General features: G+C 39.7%; 1 protein-coding gene across 1 annotated transcript in view; it reads left to right on the forward strand.

The window, feature by feature from the left end:
* The first annotated feature begins 10,626 nt into the window (after positions 1-10,626).
* The window catches only part of LOC116752630 (myomegalin-like), a 225,454-nt gene continuing 213,466 nt past the window's right edge, over positions 10,627-22,614 (forward strand). The window contains 1 exon segment of the mRNA XM_032629403.1: positions 10,627-10,859. Coding sequence (XP_032485294.1) covers positions 10,627-10,859 — 233 coding nt within the window.

Here is a 22,614-nt window from a genome sequence, read left to right on the forward strand (position 1 = left end):
GTAGTGGGATTGCTGGGTCGTATAGCAGTTCTATTTGTAGTTTTTTAAGGAATCTCCATACTGTTCTTCATAGTGGCTATATCAATTTACATTCCCACCAACAGTGCAAGAGTGTTCCCTTTTCTCCACACCCTCTCCAGCATTTATTGTTTGTAGATTTTTTCATGATGGCCATTCTGACTGGTGTGAAGTGATACCTCATTTTAGTTTTGATTTGCATTTCTCTAATGATTAGTGATGTTGAGCATCCTTTCATGTGTTTGTTGGCAATCTGTATGTCTTCTTTGGAGAAATATCTATTTAGGTCTTCTGCCCATTTTTGGATTGGGTTGTTTGCTTTTTTGATATTGAGCTGCATGAGCTGTTTGTAAATTTTGGAGATTAATCCTTTGTCAGTTGCTTCATTTGCAAATATTTTCTCCCATTCTGAGGGTTGTCTTTTGCTTGTTTATGGTTTCCTTTGCTGTGCAAAAGCTTTGAAGTTTCATTAGGTCCCATTTGTTTATTTTTGTTTTTATTTCCATTCCTCTAGGAGGTGGATCAAAAAGGATCTTGCTGTGATTTATGTCATAGAATGTTCTGCCTAGGTTTTCCTCTAAGAGTTTTACAGTGTCTGGGCTTACATTTAGGTCTTTAATCCATTTTGAGTTTATTTTTATGTATGGTGTTAGGGAGTGTTCTAATTTCATTCTTTTACATGTAGCTGTCCAGTTTTCCCAGCACCACTTATTGAAGAGGCTGTCTTTCCTCCATTGTATATTCTTGCCTCCTTTATCAAAGATAAGGTGACCATATGTGCGTGGGTTTATCTCTGGGCTTTCTATCCTGTTGCATTGATCTATATTTCTGGTTTTGTGCCAGTACCATACTGTCTTGATTACTGTAGCTTTGTAGTATAGTTTGAAGTCAGGGAGCCTGATTCCTCCAGCTCTGTTTTTCGTTCTCAAGATTGCTTTGGCTATTCGGGGACTTTTGTGTTTCCATACAAATTGTGAAATTTTTTGTTCTAATTCTGTGAAAAATGCCAGTGGTAGTTTGATAGGGATTGCATTGAATCTGTAGATTGCTTTGGGTAGTAGAGTCATTTTCACAATGTTGATTCTTCCAATCCAAGAATATGGTATATCTCTTCATCTATTTGTATCATCCTTAATTTCTGTCATCAGTGTCTTACAATTTTCTGCATACAGGTCTTTGTCTCCTTAGGTAGGTTTATTCCTAGATATTTTATCCTTTATGTTGCAATGGTAAATGGGAGTGTTTTCTTGATTTCACTTTCAGATTTTTCATCATTAGTGTATAGGAATGCCATAGATTTCTGTGCATTAATTTTGTGTCCTGCTACTTTATCAAATTCATTGATTAGCTCTAGTAGTTTTATGGTAGCATCTTTAGAGTTCTCCATGTATAGTATCATGTCATCTGCAATCAACTGATTTTTAACAAGGGTGCCAAGATAATTCAATGAGGAGAAGAATAATCTCCTCAACAAATAATGTTGATATAACTAAATATTCACATGTAAAAGAAAGAAGATGGACCACCTACCTCACACCATATATAAAAATTATCTCAAAATTGATATCAACCTAAATGTATGACCTAAGCTATGTATCTCTTTGGATAAAATATAAGAATGAATCTATGACCTTAGATTTAGCAATAATTTCTTAAGTATGACCTCAAAAGCACAGCTGGGGAAAAAAAAATAAGATAAATTGGACTTCATCAAAAGTAGAAACTGTTTTGCTTCAAAGGACATAATCAAGAAATTGAAAAGACAAACCCCAACATGTGAGAAAATATTTGCTAATCATATATCAGGTAAGGGAATTGTGTGTGTGTGTGTAATGTAAAGTCATGCAGCCACTTTTGAAAACAGTTTGGCAGTTCCTCGAAAAGTTAAACATAGAGTCACCATATGACCAGCAATTCCACTCCCAGGTATCCACCAAAAAGAGCTTAAAACATATGTCCACTCAAAAGTGTGTACATGGGGGCTTCCCTGGTGGCACAGTGGTTGAGAGTCTGCCTGCCGATGCAGGGGACACAGGTTCGTGCCCCAGTCTGGGAAGATCCCATGTGCCGTGGAGTGGCTAGGCCTGTGAGCCATGGCCACTGAGCCTGCACGTCTGGAGCCTGTGCTCCGCAACGAGAGAGGCCACAACAGTGAGAGGCCCGTGTACTGCAAAAAAAAAAAAAAAGTGTGTACATGAACCTTCATGGCAGCATTTTTCATAATAGTCAAAAAATGCAAACAATCTGAAAGTGTATCAACTGGTTAAACAAAATGTGGCATTTCCATACAATATGATATATTTTCAGCAATAAAAATGAATGGAATCCTATGACATGGTACCTTGAAAATTTTATGCTAAGTGAAAAAAGCCAGACATGAAAGACTATATATTGTATGATTCTATTTATATGAAATGTCCAGGATAAGCACATCTATAAAGACAGAAAGTAGATTAGTGGTTGCCAGGGGCTGGGAGGAGGGAGAGCAGATGATAGGAATGGAAATGGTGAGTGATAATGGCTATGGAGTTTCTTTGGGGGGGGTGATAAAAATGTTCTGAAATTAGATAGCATTGATGGTTGCACAATTCTGGGGATATACTAAAAAATACTGAAATAAAAAAGAACTAAATAAATGGAGAGATATCTCATGTTCATGGATAGGAAGACTCAATATTTTCAAGATGCCATTTCTTCCCAACTTGATCTATAAACTCAATACAATCCCAATCAAAATGTCGGCAAGTTATTTTGTAGATATCCACAAACTGATTCTAAAGTTTATATGTAGAGGCAAAAGACCCAGAATGGCCAACACAACATTGGAGGGGAAGAACAAAGTCACAGGATGACATTACCTTAGTAATCAAGACAGTGTAACATTGGTGAAAGAATAGATGAATACATCAATGGAACAGGATAGAGAGCCCAGAAATAGACCAACAAAATATAGTCAACTGACTTTTTACAAAGGAGCAAAGACAAATCATGGAGGAAGGATAGTGTTTTCAACAAAAGGTGCTAGAATAACTGGACATCCACATGCAAAATAATGAATCTAGATATAGGCCTTATACCTTTCACAAAAATTAACTCAAAATGGATCACAGGCCGAAATGCAAATGCAAAATTATAAAACTAGAAGATCACATAAGAGAAAATCTAGACAATCTTAGCTTTGGCAATGATTTTTTTTTTTTTTTTTTTTTTTGCGGTACGCGGACCTCTCACTGCTGTGGCCTCTCCCGTTACGGAGCACAGGCTCCAGATGCGCAGACTCAGCGGCCATGGCTCACAGGCCCAACCACTCCTCAGCATGTGGGATCTTCCTGGACCGGGGCACGAACCCATGTCCCCAGCATCAGCAGGCGGATTCTCATCCATTGCACCACCAGGGAAACCGTGCATTTAATTTTAATTAAAAAACTTCTGCTGGGTGAAAAGCACTGTCAAGAGAATGAGAAGACAAACTACAAACTGGGAGAAAGTATTTGCAAAGTACATATCTGATAAAAGATTGTTATCCAAAATATTCAAAGAACACTTAGAATTCAACAATCTTAAAAAAACTATTAAAAATAAGAAGATCTGGCCAGGCACAAAAGAAGATATACAGATGGCAAATAAGCATATAAAAAAGATACTCAGCATCATATGTCATTAGACAATTGCAAAATATAACAAAAATGAGATACAACTACACACCTACTAGAATGGCCATCTGCAAGCTGGAGATCCAGGAAAGCCAGTGGTATAGTCCAGTCTGAGAAGGTCTGAGAACTGGAGTACTAATGGTGTACATTTCAGCTCAAGCAGTTAGGCAGAGGGAGAGGATTCAGCCTTCTGTCTTTTTGTTCTATTCAAGCTTCCTATTGAGGCCACAGGGTGCCTAGATATCTGTTTAAGCATTTTATCTGGGTGTGTCCGTGAGGGTCTTTCTGAAAGAGATTAGCATTTGAATTGGCAAACTGAGTAAAGTAGATTGGTCTCCTCAATGTGGGTGGGCATCATATTGATTTACTACACTTTGTTTATCCATTCGTCCATTGATGGACACTTGGGTTGCTTCCACTTTTTGGCTATTGTGAATAATGCTGCTATGAACATGGGTGCAAAATATCTCTTTGAGGCCCTGCTTTCATTTCTTTTGGGTACTATATACCTAGAGGTGGGATTGCTGGATATGGTAATTTTATTTTTAATTTTTTGAGGAACCACCTTACTGTTTTCCATCATGGCTGCACCATTTCACATTCCTACTAACAGTACACAAGTGTTCTGATTTCTCCGCATCTTTGCCAACATGATATTTTCTGGGTTGTTTTTGATAGTAGCCATCCTAATGGGTGTGATTTTATGGGCTTTTTTTTTAAATCTCTGTCATTTTAGGGTTTTAAAAAATATACTTGATATCAAATATTGAAGTCTTGTTTTAAAACAAATTTATTACTAAAGCAAGCAAACAAAAAACTAAAACAAGTTCATTATTATTAAAACTTAAAGAAAAAATCATGATTCAGATAAATCACTCCTTCCTGGAGGAATGATAAGTGAAAGGGATGAGAAAGACTAAGGAGCATTCCCCTAAAAGGAGTCTAAATGGAAGTTTCTCTATTATGGAAAGGTGGGCACTGTGGCAAAAGAACTTCCTCCTAATATTATCTAGCTTTTTGTTCTCTTAGCCGTTTGGGCTTTGCCATTAAGCCAAACCAGAGGTTGGCTTTCTTCCTTGGGGAGGGGATAGCAGTCTATTAGGACAAGTTCTCCCCCACCTTCATGTGGCCCCAGTCTGAAAACCACAGGAAGATAGTTAAATTTTATGCTAAGAAAACTCTGAAATGGGTCAAGCTAGTCCATATTAACTTAATTCCAAAGCCTTACTGTAAGCAAGGCCAAAAAACATAATTCCTACTATTTCCTATTCCATTTGCTAGGTTAAACTACTAACCTGTTACGTTGTCTAATCTAGTACACTAAAAATTATGTAATGAAATAAAATGTCTGGAGAAAGACACTAAAATTGTACATTATCAGAAGATACTTCAAATTTGGATATTAACCTTTTTCATTATCAAATTTCCAGGAAAGAAATAAAGTTGGCAGATTAAATCTCCATCCCTTGTAAATTAAACCCCATAGAAAATCCAGACTCCTTTACTAAGTTCACAGAAATTAAAATGCAAAAAATCATTATTCTCCAATTACTTATGCTACTCAGTCTTTGCTAGCAGTGTTCTTAGACAGGTGCCTAGGTAGAATCAGAGTTGTTTCATCAGGTATAGCTTGAGCTGTTTTCACTGGAAATTTTATTTAGTATCCTAAATTTGAATTGATTCAGTCAAAATTTCTCATGTCTCTTTCAAACAATCCAAAATGAATAGGATACTTAATACTAAACTACTGAATTATTAAAAATATTAAATTAATATTAATTTAATCAAGCCAAAACATTAAAATAAAAACATCAACTCCAAAGCCATAGAGCTACCCAAACAAATGGTGTTATCAGAACACAGTGTAGTACTTGGTGAGATATGTCAGAACCACTTTGCTGTTTCTAAACATCATAGCAGAAACTCAGTGTCAAGAGTAGAGAAAGAAGAGAAAAATCTTTACAGAGTTAGCTTCTCTGGCTTACTAATTGTTCTATGACAGTTATCTGCTTTATGCCAGTTATCTATGATTTGTAAACATAGTCTCATTGAGAGAAATGTTTCCCATGAAGAGGTTAATTATGGTATTGTGTTTAAAATGTGGCAGGTAGAAGTGGAACTCACCTACATAAATTCTTTCCTCTTTCAGGGAAGGACACTTGAGATCTTCCTGCCTTGTTATAAAATTTAAAAATTTACAGGTTGGCAGTCTCATTTTCAGGTTACTAACTATGGTATCGTTGATGAAAAAAATTGGTCAGCAGTCGATCTAAGAAAGAAATGGAGAATTTTACTTGAGCCAACCTGAGGATTATAAGCTGGGAAACAGTCTTTCAGAAAGCTCTGAGGTTACACAAGTTTTTGAGACAATGGGGTACACGTCAAATGATGTATTATTGACAGTTTACACAATCAGATCTACAGGTGCAAAGTGAGTTGTGGGTCATGGGTCATCGCAGAAGGAAGGTTATCTCCTAAGGAATTGTGACCCTTTATAGTTTAAGAAGGAATGTAACTTCCTAAGGAGGTCTGGTTAATGCAGATGCACATCACACACTAAGGGGGAGGGTGGAGGCCCAAACGGGCAGAGAAAAATTTTATGTTTAAATTTTTCTTGTCTTGCCATGAAATATGAATTTTCTTTCATCAGTCTAATGAGCTTATTGGTTTTGATTTTACACGAGCATAATCAAAATTGATTAATTTTCATTTCCCCTTTGAGCCCCCTTTTCTTGTGTCACCCAAAGGCTGATTTGAATGTAGGCTCTGTTTAGTGACATAATTTCCTATACTCTCTTGTGCGTGTTCATTTTCAGCCCTTGCACAATGACTCCTGCCACTGTATGCTGTGGAATTGACTGGGTCTGTGAAAACTGCCTCTTGGTCAAGATTTCCCCTTTGTTTTTTTTGTTTTTTGCGGTACGCGGGCCCCTCACTGTTGTGGCCTCTCCCGTTGCGGAGCACAGGCTCTGGACGCGCAGGCTCAGCGGCCATGGCTCACGGGCCCAGCCGCTCCGTGGTATGTGGGATCTTCCTGGACCGGGGCACGAACCCGTGTCCCCTGCAAAGGCAGGCAGACTCTCAACCACTGTGCCACCAGGGAAGCCCTCCCCTTTGTTTTAATTGGAGAATTCTCTTTAGCAAATTTCAGAATTTTAGAAACTGCTTCTAATATCCTGAGGGATATTGGTCATTTATTCTACGTGGGGTTTGCGGAACTTCTGGAATCTGAGAAGTCAATGTCTTCTACCAGTTTTAGAAAATTCTTGGTCTTTAACTACTGGAACATTTCTTCTAGCCCTTACTCTTTCTCTTCTTTTTCAAGGACTGTAATTTCACATATATTATACTTTTTTACTGTATTCCACGTGTCTTTGATGCTGTGCTCTTTTTTTTTTTCTTTTTTTCTGTCGCTCATTTTGGAATCACCTATTGACCTATCTTCCACTTCACTGATTCTGACTTCTGCTGCATTCAGACTGCTGTTACACACACCCAATGGGTTCTTATTTCCATTTATTGTATTTTTCATATTTAGAATGTCCATCTGATTTTTTATAGATGCCAACTCTATATTGAAGTAAATTATCCATCTTACCATTTTTGCCCATCTTTTCCTCTATTTACTTAAACCTACTAGTCATAGTTAATTTAAAGTCCTGTTAGCTCTAATATCTGGGTATGTTTCTGTTAACTTTTAGTGTTTAGTCATTTGAATTTCATTTTTACCATGCCTTATAATTTTATATTGGATCCTATACATTGTAGATGAAAAAATTGTAGAGGCTCCGGATAATGTTATCTAACTTTCGAAGAGTTAAGTTTTGTTCTGGTAGGCAGAAGGAATACTAGTGGATCACTTTGATCCTATAAAGACTGGGTCTTAAGATTTGTTAGATCTATTCTGTTTCATTACTGTACTACCCTTACTCTAAGGGTATGGCCTTTTAAGGGGTCTCAGCTAAAAGCTCTGGCTGTCTTTCTACCTTGGAGAGGCTTGAAGTCCAAATTGTGTTGGATGCTGAAATCTCTACTTAGCTCATTACCCTCCAAACTGCTGTTTCCTGGTATGCTTTTTGGCATCTTGTTTTGCGTATGCTGGGTTTAGAAACTGGCCACTATCTTGAGGGGAATTTGTACCGAGATTATCGAGCTACTACTTCTCTGCCATTCGTCCCCTCCCTGGGAGTCCTCCTTCAAGTCTCAGCCACTTTGGCAGCTCTGAACTTTATTTGAGTCTTCAGCCCAGTAATACTGCATCTTTTATTTGGACTTTATTGTATAGTGCCTGGTTTGGAAAATTCCCTCAGGAGAAAAATCCCAGGGTGAATATGGAGTTCATTTCATGTGCTTCTCTTCTCAAGGATCATAGATTCAAGTCCTGTCTGCTTAGGTTACTCGTCAGTGCCTTCAAAGAGTTGTTTTTATATTTTTCTATATTTATATATGTAATACTTACATATTTATAAATATTTATATATTCTATTCTATCCCACCCATCCCCACACCCAAGGCGGGGGAAGAGTCAGTCTGATACATGCCCCTCCATCTTAACTGGAACTGGAAGTTTCAGCACTTCTTAGCTTTTGAGTTTGCAGTAACTTCACTGAACTGTTTATCTGCCTCAACTAATGAAGACGGCATATTCATTTTAAATTTGGGAACCCCATTTGTTTCAATTTGTGTATTAGATAAAATCTACCGCTAGCCTATGGACAAAGCCAAAGTCTGAGTCTGCTAGGAGAGCAACTTCAACTAATAGGATTAGAAGCCTGATTTCAGAGAATTAGGTGACAAAGAATATGTAAAGTCAGGAAGTATAGACATCAAATGCATACAGTGCATATAAGCAAACTGGTTATGAACGGAAGTGAGAGATATGATGGTGGTTAGAGGGGGAAGGCTTTGCTTTAGCGATGAGGAAACTTGAGCATGTTTATAGCCTGGGCATGGAGCTAATGGAGAAAGGGAGGCCAAAGATACTAAGACAACAAAAGATAATTAAGAATTCCCTAGTAGAGATGAGAGTGGTAGAGTAAGTTGCTTCAGTAAGATAGATTGGGGGAAAAAGAGAGGTAAAGATATAGATTAAGTTAGGAGGTTTGAAAGAAAGAATGAGATACCTGATAGTGTCATTTTCTGGAAGCAGTTGGAATCATGATGGGAGAGACTACTTAAAGATAAAGAAATAGTAAAGAAGCAGAATGAAAGACTGGATGAGTTTCACGAGTGAGATACGTCTCTGATGACTCCCAGTTTTGAGGCTTAGGCAACTCAGTGGATGGTAGTGTTGGGGTTAATGAAACAGAACTGAAGAGCAGATTTGGGAGGAAAAAATGAGTTAAGAAGAGTTCAGCTTTATTCACACTGAGTTAATCAATAATAGTGACTGGGCTTCTCTGGTGGCCCAGTGGTTGAGAGTCCGCCTGCCGATGCAGGGGACGTGGGTTCGTGCCCCGGTACAGGAAGATCCCACATGCCGCGGAGCGGCTGGGCCCGTGAGCCATGGCCGCTGAGCCTGCGCGTCTGGAGCCTGTGCTCCGCAACGGGAGAGGCCACAACAGTGAGAGGCCCGCGTACCGCAAAAAAAAAAAAAAAAAATAATAGTGGCTATTGCCTATGAACCTTGGGATCCATAGTACCCACTACAAAGATAAACCTTCTCCCTTGCAGGTCTTGCAGGTCACACTGGGGTTACCTCCCTATAAACCCATTGTAAGTTGAAAATACCTTAAGTCAAAATGCATTTTATATACCTAACGTACCAAACATCACAGCTTAGCCTAGCCTACCTTAAATGTGCTCAAAACACTTACATTAGCCTACAGTTAGGCAAAATCATCTAACACAAAGCCTATTTTATAATAAAAAAGTGTTGACTATTTCATGTAATTTATTGAATACTATACAGAAAGTGAAAAACAGACTGGTTGTATGGGTACAGAATGGTTATTAATGTATCTGACTGGGAGCCCAGCATCACCAGGGAGTATTACCCCATATCTCTAGCCCAGGAAAAGATCAAAATTCAAAGCTCTAAATCTGGTTTCTACTGAATGCATATCGCTTTCACACCATGGTAAAGTCGAAAAATTAAGTGGAACCAGTAAGCGGGGGCCTTCTATAGAATAGTGCAGCAGGAGCGTTCTGCTTTGCTGGAGACTCAGCTTCCATTCTTAGAGGACACTTGAATATAAGAAAAGGATTTTCAGAACAAACATTTAGTGGACGATTTATTTGACCTAGGAACCTTTTTTAACCATGAAAACTCCCTCTGACTTGATGGTGGATACCAAGTTATATATACTTTACTATGAGTTCTTCATGTAAAATGACAATCAGAAAGTCTCAAAGGAAAGGAAAATTGAGGTTGTTTAGGAGAAAGGTTTTTACAATAACTAAAAGAAAAATTGAAAGGAAAAGATTTTAAATGAGGGGATAAGAAGGGAAGAGAGGGAAAGGAGGCTAGACAACAACCTGGAGAAGTAATGATTCTGAGGAGAATAATATAAAATATAAGAGGATGACTGATTTGGAGGGTGGAGGACAAAAACCAGGAAAATATGGAGAGAGGGAATGAGAAAAGGAGAAACTTTTTGAGGTTGGAGATTGAGGACGGTGACAATGAAGCAGACAGGAAGAAAAAAGAAAGCAGGTCTGGAAATGAAAAGCTCTCCAGGTTGAGGTGGTGGGTGGAGAGAAAACGGGGAGATGACAGAGGGTTAAGAGGCAGCGGCGGGCGTTTGTGCGAGAGGGACCGAAGCAATCTGGGCGGAGCAGGTGGCCGAGGCAGCCGCGGAGGAGGCCTGGTCTTTCCAGGTCTCCACCACGACAGTGGCAACTGGAGTGGATGGTAATCCACGCCCAGAGGATGCGCCCTGGCAGTGCGGGAAGACCTTAGGAAAACCAAGCAAGGACGGTAACTAGGATTGGGCTGTCCAGGCCCGTGAAATTCATGAAGAGGACTGACAGCGGGTCCTGCTGCCGCCGCCGCTGCGACTGCGGCCGCTGCTGCCGCGCGTCCAGCCGGGCGCGCCACGCGCCCTACTGGTCCAGGGACACGGCGCGAACCCCACAGTCCTCACGGCAGTCTCCCGGCCGGGAACGACGGCATCCCGAGCCGTCCGGGAGCTGGGCAGCAGCGGCCGAGGAGGAAGAGGCAGCCGCGGCAGCCGCACCCTGGATGAGGTGAGAGCGGCGCGGGAGCCCTGGAGGCGGCAGACCGCACCGGGAGTGGCGGCGCCCTTTGCGCTGGTTAGGAGAAATGCTTTCGGGGACCCACGGGCTGCAGCCCCGAGCGCTTGGGAGGGGTTGGCACAGGGTGACATTAGCTTGGAGCAAGTTGGAGGGCACGGCTGGGGACAGGGGGGTGATGGGGCTGGTGGCGGGGACAGGTCGGGGAGAGACAGTAGGGAGTTGCCTAGAAATACAGGTGTGGAGCTGGATTGTACCGGACTAAAGCTTAGGAAACCCAGTCTCTCCCCAAGGTCTTTGCTTAACGTGTAGTCAACGGCTTTGTTGGTAGAGGTGAGATGGAAGGCCATGCCGGTTGGGTCGAGTCAAAGGAGAGATCAACACATGATTCAGAAGGCCATGCCAGGTTGGAAGCGCTAAGAATGGTAAAGAAGATAAAGGACCAGGAAATGTGTGTGGGTGTACAGTTGAAAGAGTACCCACTGCCTTATCTTATCCTTTTTTTCCCCTCCCAATCTTAGATACAGACAGCAGGGTGGGGGTTGGTTCTTTCCTAGGCTACCTCTCTTCTCCTGCAGAGCTGGAGCCTCGCCTGTTGGCTGGATGACGCCCAGCAGGATGAGCCCCACCTAAACCCAGTCACTTCCGTTGCTCTGGCTTGGAAGACCAGACAAATTAGGCCCAAATTTTCTTCATGTAGCAGCAGCAGGATGAAAGTCTGCCATACATACTACTTCTTTGGAGAAGAGACAGATTGTGCTGCTGACTTTTTGAAATAAACATTTCCTTGTCAGAGCATCTTTAGCTTATTCTTTTATGCGAAACTAGCACTCACAAATCAAACTACAAGGCAATAGTGGTTTCAGTATCTAAGCTGCCATTAACTAACTGGGATCTGAAAAAAGTTTCTTCATTTCTCTAGGCCTGTTTCCTATGCATAAAATCAGGATTTGTGTCTTCTGAGTATTAATTACAGAACCAAATATTAATGGGATCTGTATTTTGTACTCAAGACTATGTTTTATTTGTGAATGAGGAAACTTAATTTATTCACAGGCAATTGTATTTATTCATCACACTGTCCACTGTTTATTTGAGAAAACTGAGTCAGACTATTCAGTTAACAGTACTTAAAGGAATCACATTTCTATTAAGAAACTCATGATAAATTATTGCTTTTAAGAAGGAATGAAGCAAGAAGTATTCATTATTTGATTTTTTATAAAGTGGAATTTTAGCCCAAACATAATTGCTTTTTTAAACATGTGTATCTATGGTGTGTTGAATATTTTTCACAGATTACTTTGGAATTTTTTTTAAAGCCTGAAACAAAAAAAATTAATCTGAATATATATTTATAATTTAAAGTTTCTTAACTACTTTATATATACTGGGGTGAACTCTTTTCATCAAAAGAAGCATTACCATTGCAAAATTTTAAATGTGTCATGACTCGTTATCCTAAAGATGTGATTTTTCTTACGGTCTTTGGTAACAAAAAGTTTGTAGTGTTAGAATTAATTCTCTAAATTGTGGTTTAATTGTTAAAATAGAAGGTATATACTTTCATTATTTCCTTAATAGTTATTCATCTGACATGTCTCTACATTCATCTTAGTTGATGTGATGAGGCTTGAAATGTTTTTAAACATTTCAGGAATACTCAAATGAAACAGTGTCAGAAACTTCACTGAGGTTGGTGCTACTCTGACCCTCATTTAAAAATCAGTTCTCTAGGAATGTGCAACATACTTTTAAAAACATACCTGTCTTGGACTTCCCTGGTGGCACAGTGGTTAAGAATCTCCCTGCCAATGCACGGGACTTGGGTTCAAGCCCTGGTCTGGGAAGATCCCACATGCCGTCGAGCAACTGAGCCCATGTGCCACAAATACTGAGCCTGCGCTCTAGGTCCCGCGTGCTGCAACTACTGAAGCCCACCCACCTAGAGCCCGTGCTCCGCAACAAACAGAAGCCATCGCAATGAGAAGCCCATGCACCGCAACAAAGAGTAGCCCCCCCTCGCCACAACTAGAGAAAGCCCACAGGCAGCAACGAAGACCCAAAGCAGCCAAAAAATAAAAATTTTTAAAAATCCCAAAACCAAGCAAACAAACAAAAAAACCCTACTCCATATTAAAAACAACAACAACAACCTGTCTTAGCTATATTACTAGAGGTTTATGAGTATTAGAGGCTTGCACTTGGGAAGGAGTATCTTTGGTATCCAATTTTCTAACTCCCAATCAACTAAAAATGGAAGTAAGCAGCTCATTTTAATTCAGTGTTTTTTTTAATTTTTTTTTTTAATCAAGCAATGATGGTGGAGGCCAGTACAAAACTGGATGCAAAACTACCCTCAGGTAGTTGAGAATCTATAGTTCTAAACTCTGCTCACCTAACTACAGTATGGAAAAAGGGCTATAACAGTAAGATGGACTGTGGAAATAAAAAATAAATAAATACAAGACTACTATATAAACCTAGAATGGCAAATTACTAATTTATAATGAGGAGTCATCTTAGGGAACTAGACTCTCTTTTTTTATTTAAGTGAGGTCTCTTGGCATACTTGCCACATTTGGAAGCCAAATTATAATCAAAAGGTTGTTTGTGAAACTTGAATTTAGAATAAGGAGAATTAATCAGTGAATTCTAAATTAAAAAAAAAAGTAATAGCTTCAAACAGAGTATCAAAGGATACAGATGGGTTCTTTCTTCCTTGGATGGTGAGTGGCATTAATGATCAACCTCTCTCCTCATGCACACCTTCTTTTTTTCGCTGACATGTTATTTCTTCAGGTAGTCGTCTGTTTGGCTTGGGAATCTTTATGTGTTTTTCAAGTGTCTGCATATTTCTTCTCTGAACCAGTTTGTCTTCATTGTAAAGTTTAAATTCCAAATGGCAAGCTTACTTTCCTTAGGCAAAATTCATGATGGGGGTATAGGGAAGTGGGGCTGGGGGACCTTGTTTTAGCACCTCCATGCTGGTAATATGAACCACGTGGTTAATGGTAACTGGATGTGGCGCTAAGAGGCAGAGGATCAGAGAGGGCTTCACACACACAGGGGATGAACTTTTTCTGGCCTAACAAGATAATGAAGCCAGGGTTGGATGGGAAGTAAATTTTATTTATTTTTATTTTTTTTAACATCTTTATTGGAGTATAATTGCTTTACAATGGCGAGTTAGCTTCTGCTGTATAACAAAGTGAATCAGCTATATATATACATACATCCCTATATCTCCTCCCTCTCGTGTCTCCCTCCCACCCTCCCTATCCCACCCCTCTAGGGGGTCACAAAGCACCGAGCTGATCTCCCTGTGCTATGTGGCTGCTTCCCACTAGCTATCCATTTTACATTTGGTAGTGTATCTATGTCAATGCCATTCTCTTAGGAAGTAAATTTTAGCAGAGGGATATGAGCAAAATGTATGGCCCTGGGAAAATGCCTTATTGAAATGAGACGCATGCCGTGATAGAACATTTCTATGAGGATTTCATTCAAAGGTTTTCCTCTTTCAAGTATACAACTATTTAAAAAGAGGAATTAAGTGAGTTGCCAGGTTATGGCAATATGCCTCAATGGGCACTTGTGACGCCTAGCAGATTGCACATTCTAGGTGGATAGCCTGGAACCAGCAGGCAACTATTGGAGGTTGGGGGTGGTGGGAAATCATGTCACAGAAGGATCGGCATACTTCTAACATCAAACTTCAACCATTGTGTCTCTTTAGCCATCTCTCTTTCTGTTATTTACTTTTTTCTTACTGCTTTATTGAGATGTAATTGACATACAGTAAACTGGGCAAATTTAAAATGTACAATTTGAAAAGTCTCAATATGTGTATCAATACATACCTGTGAAATCATCACATGTCCATCATCCTATAAAGTTTCCTTCTGCCCTTTTAAAATCCCTCCCTTCGGTCTCATCTTGCCCCAGTAACACACAGGCAACCACTGGTCCTTTTGTCACTACATGATAGTTTGCTTTTTCTAGAATTTTATATAAATGGGATTATACAGCATGAACTCTTTGCTTTTGCCTCGCTTCTTTCACTCAGCTTAGTTATTTTAAGATTTATCCCTACTGTTGTGGCTATCAATAGTTCATTTTCTTTCATTGCTGAGTAGTTTCCATTGTATGGATATACCACATTTAGTTTATTCATTCACCAGCTGTTGGGTTGCTTCCAGTTTTATGGCTATTACCCATAAAGCTGCTGTGAATATTTGTGTACAAGTCTTTGTGTGTACATATGCTTTCATTTCTCTTGCGTGAATTTCTAGGAGCAGAACAGTAAGCATATGTTTAACTTCTTAGAAAATTGCCAAAATCTTTGTCAAAGGGATTTCACCTTTTACATTCCCAGCAGAGATGTATGAAGGTCCCTATTTCTCCACATCCTTGCTGACATTTGTTACTGTCTTTCTTTATGATAGCCATTCTAGTGAGTGTGAAATGGTATCTTATTATGATTTTGATTTGTAATTCCTATTGACTACATATATTGAACACCTTTTCATGTACTTTATTACCATCTGTATATTTTTGGTGAAGTGTTTGTTGAAATTTTTGGCCCAGTTTTTGTGGAGTTGTTTGCTTTTTTATTGTTAAATCTGAGTTCTTTATTCTAAATACAAGTTTTTATTATATATGTACTTTGTAACTATTTTCTCCCAATCTATAGTTTGTCTTTTCATTTTAGTAACAGTATCCTTTGAAGGCCAGAAGTTTTTAAAATTCTGTAAAGTAAGTCCAAACTATCAAATTTTTTTAAAGGATTTTGCTTTTAATGTTACATTTAAGGCACCGTTACTTAACCCAAGGTCACAAAAATATTTTCCTATGTTTTCTTTTTCTTTTTTTTTTTTTACATCTTTATTCGAATATAATTGCTTTACAATGCTGTTAGTTTCTGCTTTATAACAAACTGAATCAGTTATACATATACATATGTTCCCATATCTCTTCCCTCTTGTGTCTCCCTCCCTCCCACCCTCCATATCCCACCCCTCTAGGTGGTCACAAAGCACCGAGCTGATCTCCCTATGCTATGCGGCTGCTTCCCACTAGGTATCTATTTTACGTTTGGTAGTGTATATATGTCCATGCCACTCTCTCACTTTGTCACAGCTTACCCTTCCCCCTCCCAATATCCTCAAGTCCATTCTCTAGTAGGTCTGTGTCTTTATTCCCGTCTTACCCCTACGTTCTTCATGACATTATTGTTTTCTTAAATTCCATATATATGTGTTAGCATACGGTATTTGTCTTTCTCTTTCTGACTTCACTCTGTATGACAGACTCTAGGTCCATCCACCTCATTACAAATAGCTCAATTTCGTTTCTTTTTATGGCCGAGTAATATTCCATTGTATATGTGTGCCACATCTTCTTTATCCATTCATCTGATGATGGACGCTTAGGTTGTTTCCATCTCCTGGCTATTGTAAATAGAGCTGCAATGAATATTTTGGTACATGACTCTTTTTGAATTATGGTTTTCTCAGGGTATATGCCCAGTAGTGGGATTGCTAGGTCGTATGGTTGTTCTATTAGTAGCTTTTTAAGGAACCTCCATACTGTTCTCCATAGTGGCTGTATCAAGTAACATTCCCACCAATAGTGCAAGAGGGTTCCCTTTTCTCCACACCTGCTCCAGCATTTGTTGTTTCTAGATTTTTTGATGATGGCCATTCTGACTGGTATGAGATGATATCTGATGGTAGTTTTGATTTGCATTTCTCTAATTATTAGTGATGTTGAGCATTCTTTCATGTGTTTGTTGGCAGTCTGTATATCCTCTTTGGAGAAATGTCTATGTAGGTCTTCTGCCCATTCTTGGATTGGGTTGTTTGATTTTTTGTTACTGAGCTGCATGAGCTGGTTGTAACTTTTGGAGATTAATCCTTTGTCAGTTGCTTCATTTGCAAATATTTTCTCCCATTCTGAGGGTTGTCTTTTGGTCTTGTTTATGGTTTCCTTTGCTGTGCAAAAGCTTTGCAGTTTCATTAGGTCCCATTTGTTTATTTTTGTTTTTATTTCCATTCCTCTAGGAGGTGGGTCAAAAAGGATCTTGCTGTGATTTATGTCATAGAGTGTTCTGCCTATGTTTTCCTCTCAGAGTTTGATAGTTTCTGGCCTTACATTTAAGTCTTTAATCCATTTTGAGCTTATTTTTGTGTATGGTGTTAGGGAGTGATCTAATCTCATACTTTTATATGTACCTGTCCATTTTTCCCAGCACCACTTATTGAAGAGGCTGTCCCTTCTCCACTGTACATTCCTGCCTCCTTTATCAAAGATAAGGTGACCATATGTGCATGGGTTTATCTCTGGGCTTTCTATCCTGTTGCATTGATCTATATTTCTGGTTTTGTGCCAGTACCATACTGTCTTGATTAGTGTAGCTTTGTAGTATAGTTTGAAGTCAGGGAGCCTGATTCCTCCAGCTCTGTTTTTCGTTCTCAAGATTGCTTTGGCTATTCGGGGACTTTTGTGTTTCCATACAAATTGTGAAATTTTTGTTCTAATTCTGTGAAAAATGCCAGTGGTAGTTTGACAGGGATTGCATTGAATCTGTAGATTGCTTTGGGTAGTAGAGTCATTTTCACAATGTTGATTCTTCCAATCCAAGAATATGGTATATCTCTTCATCTATTTGTATCATCCTTAATTTCTGTCATCAGTGTCTTACAATTTTCTGCATACAGGTCTTTTGTCTCCTTAGGTAGGTTTATTCCTAGATATTTTATCCTTTATGTTGCAATGGTAAATGGGAGTGTTTTCTTGATTTCACTTTCAGATTTTTCATCATTAGTGTATAGGAATGCAAGAGATTTCTGTGCATTAATTTTGTATCCTGCTACTTTACCAAATTCATTGATTAGCTCTAGTAGTTTTCTGGTAGCATCTTTAGGATTCTCTATGTATAGTATCATGTCATCTGCAAATAGTGACAGCTTTAATTCTTCTTTTCCAATTTGGATTCCTTTTATTTCCTTTTCTTCTCTGATTTCTGTGGCTAAGACTTCCAAAACTATGTTGAATAAGAGTGGTGAGAGTGGGCAACCTTGTCTTGTTCCTGATCTTCGTGGAAATGCTTTCAGTTTTTCACCACTGAGGACGATGTTGGCTGTGGGTTTGTCATATATGGCCTTTATTATGTTGAGGAAAGTTCTCTCTATGCCTACTTTCTGGAGGGTTTTTATCATAAATGGGTGTTGAATTTTGTCAAAAGCCTTCTCTGCATCTATTGAGATGATCATATGGTTTTTCTCCTTCAGTTTGTTAATATGGTGTATCACACTGATTGATTTGTGTATATTGAAGAATCCTTGCATTCCTGGAATAACCCCCATTTGATCATGGTGTATGATCCTTTTAATGTGCTGTTGAATTTTGTTTGCTAGTATTTTGTTGAGGATCTTTGCATCTATGTTCATCAGTGATTTTGGCCTGTAGTTTTCTTTCTTTGAGACATCCTTGTCTGGTTTTGGTAACAGGGTGATGGTGGTCTTGTAGAATGAGTTTGGGAGTTTTCTTCCCTCTGCTATATTTTGGAAGAGTTTGAGAAGGATAGGTGTTAGCTCTTCTCTGAATATTTGATAGAATTCGCCTGTGAAGCCATCTGGTCCTAGGCTTTTGTTTGTTGGAAGATTTTTAATCACAGTTTCAATTTCAGTGCTTGTGATTGGTCTGTTCATATTTTCTATTTCTTCCTGATTCAGTCTAGCAGGTTGTGCATTTCTAAGAATATGTCCATTTCTTCCAGGTTGTCCATTTTATTGGCATAGGGTTGCTTGTAGTAATCTCTCATGATCTTTTGTATTTCTGCAGTGTCAGTTGTTACTTCTCCTTTTTCATTTCTAATTCTGTTGATTTGAGTCTTCTCCCTTTTTTTCTTGATGAGTATGGCTAATGGTTTATCAATTTTGTTTATCTTCTCAAAAAACCAGCTTTTAGTTTTATTGATCTTTGCTATCATTTCCTTCATTTCTTTTTCATTTATTTCTGATCTGATCTTTATGATTTCTTTCCTTCTGCTAACTTTGGGGTATTTTTGTTCTTCTTTCTCTAATTGCTTTAGGTGCAAGGTTAGGTTGTTTCTTCAAGATATTTCCTGTTTCTTAAGGTAGGATTGTATTGCTATAAACTTCCCTCTTAGAACTGCTTTAGCTGCATCCCATAGGTATTTGGTCGTCGTGTCTCCATTGTCATTTGTTTCTAGGTATTTTTTGATTTCCTCTTTGATTTCTTCAGAGATCACTTCATTATTAAGTAGTGTATTGTTTAGCCTCCATGTGTTTGTATTTTTTACAGATCTTTTCCTGTAATTGATATCTAGTCTCATAGTGTTGTGGTCGGAAAAGATACTTGATACAATTTCAATTTTCTTAAATTTACCAAGGCTTGATTTGTGACCCAAGATATGATCTATCCTGGAGAATGTTCCAGGAGCACTTGAGAAAAATGTGTATTTTGTTATTTTTGGATGGAATGTCTTATAAATATCAATTAAGTCCATCTTGTTTAATGTATCATTTAAAGCTTGTGTTTCCTTATTTATTTTCATTTTAGATGATCTGTCCATTGGTGAAAGCGGGGTGTTAAAGTCCCCTACTATGAATGTGTTACTGTCAATTTCCCCTTTTATGACTGTTAGTATTTGCCTTATGTATTGAGGTGCTCCTATGTTAGGTGCATAAATATTTACAATTGTTATATCTTCTTCTTGGATCGATCCCTTGATCATTATGAAGTGTCCTTCTTTGCTCTTCTTTATTTTAAAGTCTATTATGTCTGATATGAGAATTGCTACTGCAGCTTTCTTTTGTTTTCCATTTGCATGGAATATCTTTTTCCATCCCCTCACTTTCAGTCTGCATGTGTCTCTGTGTTTGAAGTGGGTCTCTTGTAGACAGCATATATATAGGTCTTGTTTTTGTATACATTCAGCCAGTCTGTGTCTTTTGGTGGGACCATTTAATCCATTTACATTTAAGGTAATTATCGATATGTATGTTCCTATTCCCATTTTCTTAATTGTTTTGCGTTTGTTATTATAGGTCTTTTCCTTCTCTTGTGTTTCTTGCCTAGAGAAGATCCTTTAGCATTTGTTGTAAAGCTGGTTTGGTGGTGCTGAACTCTCTCAACTTTTGCTTGTCTGTAAAGGTTTTAATTTCTCCATCAAATCTGAATGAGATCCTTGCTGGGTAGAGTAATCTTGGTTGTAGGTTTTTCTCCTTCATCACTTTAAATATGTCCTGCCACTCCCTTCTGGCTTGCAGAATTTCTGCTGAAAGATCAGCTGTTAACCTTATGGGGATTCCCTTGTGTGTTATTTGTTGTTTTTCCCTTGTTGCTTTTAATATGTTTTCTTTGTATTTAATTTTTGACAGTTTGATTAATATGTGTCTTGGCATGTTTCTCCTTGGATTTATCCTGTATGGGACTCTCTGTGCCTCCTGGACTTGATTAACTATTTCCTTTCCCATATTAGGGACGTTTTCAAATATAATCTCTTCAAATATTTTCTCAGTCCCTTTCTTTTTCTCTACTTCTTCTGGGACCCCTATAATTCGAATGTTGGTGCATTTAATGTTGTCCCAGAGGTCTCTGAGACTGTCCTCAGTTCTTTTCATTCTTTTTTCTTTATTTTGATCTGCAGTATTTATTTCCACTATTTTATCTTCCAGGTCACTTATCCGTTCTTCTGCCTCAGTTATTCTGCTATTGATCTCTTCTAGAGTATTTTGATTTCATTTATTGTGTTGTTCATCATTGCTTGTTTCATCTTTAGTTCTTCTAGGTCTTTGTTAAATGTTTCTTGCATTTTCTCTATTCTTTTTCCAAGATTTTGGATTATCTTTACTATCATTATTCTGAATTCTTTTTCAGGTAGACTGCCTATTTCCTCTTCATTTGTTAGGTCTGGTGGGTTTTTATCTTGCTCCTTCATCTGCTGTGTGTTTTTCTGTCTTCTCATTTTGCTTATCTTTCTGTGTTTGGGGTCTCCTTTTTGCAGGCTGCAGGTTCGTAGTTCCCGTTGTTTTTGGTGTCTGTCTCCAGTGGCTAAAGTTGCTTCAGTGGGTTGTGTAGGCTTCCTGGTGGAGGGGACTAGTGCCTGTGTTCTGGTGGATGAGGCTGGATCTTGTTTTTCTGGTGGGCAGGTCCTCGTCTGGTTGTGTGTTTTGGGGTGTCCGTGGACTTATTATGATTTTAGGCAGCCTCTCTTCTAATGGGTTGTGTTGTGTTCCTGTCTTGCTAGTTGTTTGGCATAGGGTGTCCAGCACTGTAGCTTGCTGGTCATTGAGTGAAGTTGGGTGTTGGTGTTGAGATGGAGGTCTCTGGGAGATTTTCACCATTTGATATTATGTGGAGCTGGGAGGTGTTTTGTGGACCAGTGTCCTGAAGTTGGCTCTCCCACCTCAGAGGCACAACACTGACTCCTGGCTGCAGCACCAAGAGCCTTTCACCCACACGGCTCAGAATAAAAGGGAGAAAAAGTAGAAAGAAAGGAAAGGATAAAAGAAAATAAAATAAAGGTAAAATAAAGTTATTAAAATAAAAAAATAGTTATTACGAAAAAAAGTTTAAGTTAAAAAAAAAAAACGGACGGATAGAACCCTAGGACTAATGGTGAAAGCAAAGCTATACAGACAAAATCTCACACAGAAGCATACACATACACACTCACAAAAAGAGGAAACGGAGAAAAAATAATAAATCTTGCTCTCAAAGTCCACCTCCTCAATTTGGGATGATTCATTGTCTATTCAGGTATTCCACAGATGCAGAGTACATCAAGTTGATTGTGGAGATTTAATCCACTGCTCCTGTGGCTGCTGGGAGAGATTTCCCTTTCTCTTCTTTGTTTGAACAGCTCTCCGGGTTCAGCTTTGGATTTGGCCCTGCCTCTGCATGTAGGTCGCAGGAGGGCGTCTGTTCTTCACTCAGACGTGACGGGGTTAAAGGAGCCGCTGATTTGGGGGCTCTGGCTCAGTCAGGCTGGGGGTATGGAGGGGTATGGAGTGCGGGGCGAGCCTGCGGCGGCAGAGGCCAGCATGACGTTGCACCAGCCTGAGGCGCACCATGCGTTCTCCCGGGGAAGTTTTCCCTGGATCACGGAACCCTGGCAGTGGCGGGCTGCACAGGCTCCCGGGAGGGAAGGTGTGGATGGTGACCTGTGCTCACACACAGGCTTCTTGGTGGCGGCAGCAGCAGCCTTAACGTCTCATGCCCGTCTCTGGGGTCCGCACTGTTAGCCGCGGCTCGCGCCCGTCTCTGGAGCTCCTTTAAGCAGCACTCTTAATCCCCTCTCCTGGCGCACCAGGAAACAAAGAGGGAAGAAAAAGTCTCTTGCCTCTTTGCCAGGTCCAGACTTTTCCCTGGACTCCCTCCCGGCTAGCCGTGGCGCGCTAACCCCTTCAGGCTGTGTTTAGGTCCTCTCCCTGCGCTCCGACTGAAGCCCGAGCCTCAGCTCCCAGCCCCGCCCGCCCCGGCGGGTGAGCAGACAAGCCTCTCGGACTGGTTAGTGCTGGTCGGCACCGATCCTCTGTGCGGGAATCTCTCCGCTTTGCCCTCCGCAGCCCTGTGGCTGCGCTCTCCTCCGTGGCTCCGAAGCTTCCCCCCTCCGCCCCCCGCAGTTTCCGCCCGCGAAGGGGCTTCCTAGTGTGTGGAAACCTTTCCTCCTTCACGGCTCCCTCGCACTGGTGCAGGTCCCATCCCTATTCTTTAG

The sequence above is a fragment of the Phocoena sinus genome, chromosome 1 (assembly GCF_008692025.1).
Source record: "Phocoena sinus isolate mPhoSin1 chromosome 1, mPhoSin1.pri, whole genome shotgun sequence".
NCBI classification, from domain to species: domain Eukaryota; kingdom Metazoa; phylum Chordata; class Mammalia; order Artiodactyla; family Phocoenidae; genus Phocoena; species Phocoena sinus.